We start from the raw sequence: 6000 nt of genomic DNA, 5'->3' as shown, positions 1-6000 counted from the left end.
TTAAATGAGGTCGATAGGTTCAATTTATCGTGCGATTAATTGATTTATCGTTTATCACGACAGGCCTATACATATATACCATTTGTACAACAGCTTACTGAAGTGAACAAAACTACTTGATTGTGCTATAAAATAGCAAGAAAAACAAAAGTCAGAATCACAGTTTGAACACCTGAATTGTATGGACTTGATAGGATTTTTTTTTTCCTTTGGAAGATCTTGTCCAATGGCACTGGAAATGGCCCACAGCAAACTATTTCCTTAGGTTTTGCTCTTTGTCTGGTCAATCAATGATCTCTGGATCTCAGATTATCCAGACAGCAACATTTTCTCTGCACTGTGTGAGGAGGAGCCAGATAATCAAATCTGTTTTGCTCCAGGTTGGTTGCAGCCATTTTCACTAAAGACGGTCAGTAATGGTCTTTTTAAGAGCTGTGTAACGTGGCACCAAAATACGGCGCTGTGAAAATTGTGTTGCCCCCTCAGAGATTTCTTCTGTTTTTTCTTTTTTTTTTCTTTTGTCACATTTAAATGTTTCATACCATTAATTAAATTTTAACATTAGACAAAAATATCAGAGTAAAATCTTAACGGCAGTTTTTAAATGATGATTTCATTCATTATGGGGAAAATAAACATCTTTATGGGGGGAAAAATATTTTTCACACATCTGAGAAAGCATGTAGTGCTCTCCACTAAACACTTAAGCTGATTATGTGCCATCAGTTCATCTGTAGGAACGTCATGCTTGAGAAATTAATGATATTAAGCATTCTAGCGTACTAGCAAAAAATAAAGTGATATTTCCCAGTCCTTTAAATTGACGTCTGTTAAAACTGGTGCTGTCAATTAATTAATTAAAAAATATATTCAGACTAATCAAACTTTACGGTACTGTGATTAATCAAGATTTATCACCGTGCTCAGCTTTCTCAGCTTGGAATATAAATATGCATGTTTTTATGATGCAAAAAGCTGAAAATGGACAGAAAACAATGCCAGTTTACACATAATGATTTGAGGAGTTCATATGAGCAGGAATATTTTTTCAGTTCCTCAGGGTGAACTTTTGTTTTTAGAACACTATTACAATACTTATCAATCAATCAAATTTTATTTGTATAGCACATTTCAGCAGCAAGGCATTTCAATGCCACTGGCACACAAACCTAACTCAGCCCAACTTTGTTGAGTGCGATATGGTGGTGAGCAGCGCTGCGCCCCACACTGACTAACTGCATCTTAATACCTAAAATAAAATAATTATTCACGTCAGGCTTTCTTGGGACTTTAAAAAAAAAAAAAAAAAAATTTCTGCCAAAGCAGCTCAAGTCTGTTTTTCCTTTTACTATGCTTCTAAGTTATAAGTAGCCCTTTAATGTTATAAAGCACACACTACTTTTTTGATTTCCACATTTTTGACATTGAAAAGCTAAGAAATCACATTGTCTGTAAATAATTCAAATTACCCCGAGTAGACTGGTTCATTGTGTTGTCATGATCTGTCACATTTACAAAACGGCCCCAGTCTTTTTCTTGGGGTTGACCAAGGAGACCATATGTGTGCTCTGGGAGATTTTTTTTTTTTTTTTTTCGGTTTTTTTTTTTTAGGTTTTTTTTGGGTTGCCGTTTTCAGTTTGGTTGTTTTTTGGTTTTTTGTTAATTGGTTTAGTTCTGTTGGAAAAGTTTGTGAAACACGGCTGTAGAGTTGGAGCGAGCGCCTCGTATACGGAGGCTATTGGTCCTTGATTTAACTTTCTGTGGTTTGATTCCTGACCAACAGGCCTTTGCTGCATGTCTTCTCCCGTTCTCTCTACATTCATTTCCTGTCTAAAATATTAAAAATAAAGGCATCTAACATCACTGAAAACCCTGTATTAAGAATAAGAATGGTTTTGCTCAATCGTTGGTCTAGTAAGGCATGCCATTGTCTGACTAGGCCACTTTCTGTACATGTAATTTTCACTTGAACCTTACTTTGGAAATTTTGAACTATCCCTTTAAAGCCTGAATGTTGCTTTTTCTGTCAAACATTTTTTTCTCTTTGTTTGTGTTTCAGGTTGATAAGAGAAGAGTGAAAGACACAGCAGTCACTGACCCTGCAGACTAAATACCTGATTGGTAAAAGCGGTTTTCTCACAGAACACACACCGTCCTCTGGTGGATTTCAAGATCTTTTCAAAATAACAACACGGACGCCTTTGAATGAGGACGTTTATGAACTAAATCCTCATCTCTCTGCATAGTAAGGACGCCGGGGTTTTCCACATTACACCATGTGATTGAAATATTCGTGGATCTCAACTCTCCACGATGCCATTTCCCTTCACTGCACTCTCCGAGTTTTCAACCAAGTGACGAGATGTCTTTGGTCAAACGGAGAAAGTTCAGGACTTTTGCTCTCCTGGTGTGCGTCATTACCTTCACCACGCTCCTGTTCAGCTTCACTTTCCGGGACCCATCGCTCTACTTCTTCAAGTACTTCCGCCTCTCGGACAGCTTCTTCTCCAAGGGGCCGTGCTCCTGTCAGCAGTGCGTCGCCGAGCTGGAAGGCGACCCGTGGTTCGCCGAGCACTTCAACCTATCCATCCACCCTCTGATGACCAGGGAGAACAGTTTCCTCTCTGAGGAGACCTTTAAATGGTGGCAGGTGAGATGTGGAAGATATTCTCTTGTCGCCGTCTTACAAAAGCTGGAGAAGCGGAGAGAGGAGCTGGTTCTGGAAACGGGCGAGGTGCAGATTCTGAAAGAATGCAGATAAAGGGAGCTCATGCACAGCTGTGACGCTTCCAAGAAGGTGTTTGTTTTGGCCTCATTGATTGTTTCCAAATCCAGGGGATCTTTACCAGGATCAGACTGCAAAACAAACTCCCACACACCATTTGTATGCATTTAATGATTACGATGGGGGAGAAGAAAACTGTTTTTCTCTCACCGCCTCTCCTCCTGTTTATCTTTAGATAAGCACAGCTATGTCTTCAATCGTAACTCGGAGTCTTGGATAACGCCGTGACATTTCACCCTCTTAAAATTTTCATCAGAAAGCGCAGCAGTGTTTAGCAGTGGAAACACCAGCAGCAAAGCCATGAAAGTACACCAACATCCTGCTGACTAGTAACACCTTTGACTGCAGAGCCAAATTATCAAGGTCTTTTGCGATCCTACAGTAGCGCATCAAAAGTAGAGAGGGTATAAAAAGCGTACAAGCACCTTTATTGAAATGTCTGTTTTTTGTGATGAAAAATAGAAAAACTAGAACTTAATTAGCTATACCCAAGGACTCCAGTGAAATTTGGGTTTTGATAAAAATGCAACTGTAGTACATATAATTTTTTAAATGTTTGACTATGGACTCCTTGCATGTTACTGCTAACATGTGGAAATTTTGCACATGTGCACAACACTGGAGGGCAAAAAGACCATAATTTTACTTTTCATCCATCTAAGCACCTGCTCTACTGATGATCTGTCGATGTTGGTGTGTTGGTTGCCTTTTTTTTTAATTTTGTTTGCTGAACCATAACACACTGAATTCCACACCACATCTATATGCCAAGATTGTCAAAGTCAAGCTAGCATAGCTACTTCTTTCTTCCTCGCTACATTTTTCTTAATTAAAACTTTTTCCAGACCTTCTTACCTAGTTGTCTTAATGTTGACAATTAGTAGTAAAGCAATGCATACCTTTTTCTTTTATATAACAGGCACTTACATTTAAGATTTAGCACTTTATATTGATAACAGCTCAAATCAATGGTAGTCATTGTCAGCAAAACTATGACTACAATTGGTTTTTCCATGTGTATATAGCATTATTCCAGTTACTTTCACTTTTTTTTTTTTTTTCCAAATAAAATATAAAAATAATTTTGAGTGTGCCTATAATGGTACATGATCATCTAATGTTGGCCCAGGGCACCAAACGGGCTAGGACCGCCCCTGGTCACAGCCTTAGGTGTTCCCACGTTCACCTCGCATGACGCCTAATTAGATGCCAGAGTAAAAAAGGGAAAAAAAAGAAAAAAGAAATTGATGACAAAGTTGTCTCCTGTCACTACTCATTCCAGAGGATGTCTACCTGGAGATGCCGCTGTAAGGCTGAACACCGGGTTTACCTGGGCCCTTTTCTCCACTGAGCTGTCAAAGCTAACATGGACATGCTAACATGCTAACACTATGACACAGGGAGTGAACAGTGTGAGGCTCAATGTGATAAGGTAATTTAACATGCTAACTTGCTAACACTGTGACAGGATGAAAACAGTATGGGGCTCTATCTGGTATACATGTCATTTGATTTGCTTAAAAACCCTTTTTGAGATCAGAACGTGAAGCGCCAACAAACCAGCTAGTCCTATTAAACTGATGGAATGTGTTTAAAAATAATGTTAAGCTTCTTTGTCAAATTATGTAATCCTGCACGCATTACTGTGAAGGAAGCCTTGAAGAAAATCTAATGTGGCCTTGCAAAAGAAGCTAACTTCTCCCCTGAGGTTATGTCGGAAATAAATTCTGCGTCTGCAGCTCGGCCGTCCTCTTTATAAGTCATTTCTACTTGAAGCGACCCCCAGGGGGTCTCTCCCCTCCCTCAAAGGCTTTTGTTTTGTCGTCACCAGTGGTTGCAGTCAGAGAGGCAGCCGGCCAACTTCTCCGAGGTGGTGGAGGAGCTGTTCCAAGTCATCCCTGACGATGTCCTTTACGTGGACGCCAGCCCCGAGCGCTGCCGGAGCTGCGCTGTGGTGGGGAACTCCGGGAACCTGAAGCGGTCCCGCTACGGTGGCCTCATTGACGCCTGCGATTTTATCATAAGGTAGGCTAAACTTTCACACAGAGTTGCATCAAAGGTGACCGGGTATGTTTCTGCAATCATCCTTACTTGAAAAATATAAAGACATATATTAGACAGCTTAAAATGTACTCTCATACAATGTACATGGGTACTTTGTATGTACTCACATACATACAAAGTAAAATTCATGGGAATTGGATGCACCGTGATTGCTCTTCACTAGCCACTTATTTTTACATTTTTTAGTTTTAAAATTTGTATTTGGGATGAAGTTTGTTGCATCTAAATTGTGAAATTAAAGTAAGAGATATAAACGGCAACATTTGAATATTGTAACATAAAAAAAAAAAACCCTCACAAGCTGGGGCTCCCAGTTCTTTGTCACATGAACTGAAGCGTGGCAGAGCAGCAGGAGACAGAGTTCTCCCCAGATGGATTCTGGGTCTGTATTGTATGGTGTTAAAATGTACGGCTGGATTTATAACAACAGCTAATTTAGATGCTAATAGGCTAGATCACTGTCCTCAGTGAGACTCTGTGGAATGACTACTGGCTGTGTCCATGTGTAAAACCTGTACAGTGAATATGTTGGTACATCCACATGCCTCATTTGGCTGCAACTTTAAAATCTGTTCAAATCTGCCTCCAATTTATTTATTATGAATCTGAGAAATCAAGTTTCACTGTATTCTAAAAGGACTTCTGCACCAGAGCGAGTTCTCCACATACGATAACATTATTCTTTTGAACAACAGCATTTTTTTTAACCAAATGTATTGATCAGAAATGTTGCAGGACCTTAATTAAGTATTTATTTGTGAGAAAAATTAAGTCTAATTGGTTTTTCCTCTTGAACAAATGATGTTCTGAAACAAACAGAACCTTTGCTTCTACTTTGTTTGGCAGATGAAAGTGTTGAAATGAGCTTTTGTCTCTGACTCCAACAGACAAAAGTAACTTCCAAGGCTTTTGAATTATGTTCAATTAAAAATTGACTTCTGAAGCATAAATAAGTTACACCAACGGTTAAAATTAGATTACACCTTGTGCGCTCATGTGTTGTTACTGTCATAGTTGATCAAGTTTTTCTCTGGATAACTTTCACCCTCTTTCAGTTTCCAGATGAAGCCTTTTAAGCCACAAAATGAAGATGCAGATGATGTCATTGTTGTGTAAATGAGGGAGATTAAATCTTCCTTTTATCTCTTTCA

At 39.1% G+C, this 6000-nt stretch overlaps 1 protein-coding gene across 2 annotated transcripts in view; it reads left to right on the top strand.

Annotated features, from left to right (window-relative positions):
* The window catches only part of LOC103146683 (CMP-N-acetylneuraminate-beta-galactosamide-alpha-2,3-sialyltransferase 1), a 39899-nt gene that overhangs the window by 9489 nt on the left and 24410 nt on the right, over positions 1–6000 (top strand). For both annotated transcript variants that reach the window (XM_016677818.1, XM_007564692.2), the window contains exons 2-3: positions 2060–2650; positions 4617–4810. In XM_016677818.1, coding sequence (XP_016533304.1) covers positions 2363–2650; positions 4617–4810 — 482 coding nt within the window. In that variant the 5' untranslated portion in view covers positions 2060–2362. The remainder of the gene's footprint in view (positions 1–2059; positions 2651–4616; positions 4811–6000) is intronic.

Source organism: Poecilia formosa, unplaced genomic scaffold (genome assembly GCF_000485575.1).
Source record: "Poecilia formosa unplaced genomic scaffold, Poecilia_formosa-5.1.2 Scaffold165, whole genome shotgun sequence".
NCBI lineage: Eukaryota > Metazoa > Chordata > Actinopteri > Cyprinodontiformes > Poeciliidae > Poecilia > Poecilia formosa.
The sequence above is the reverse complement of the archived record's forward strand: the minus strand, read 5'-3'. Positions and strand labels throughout refer to the sequence as shown.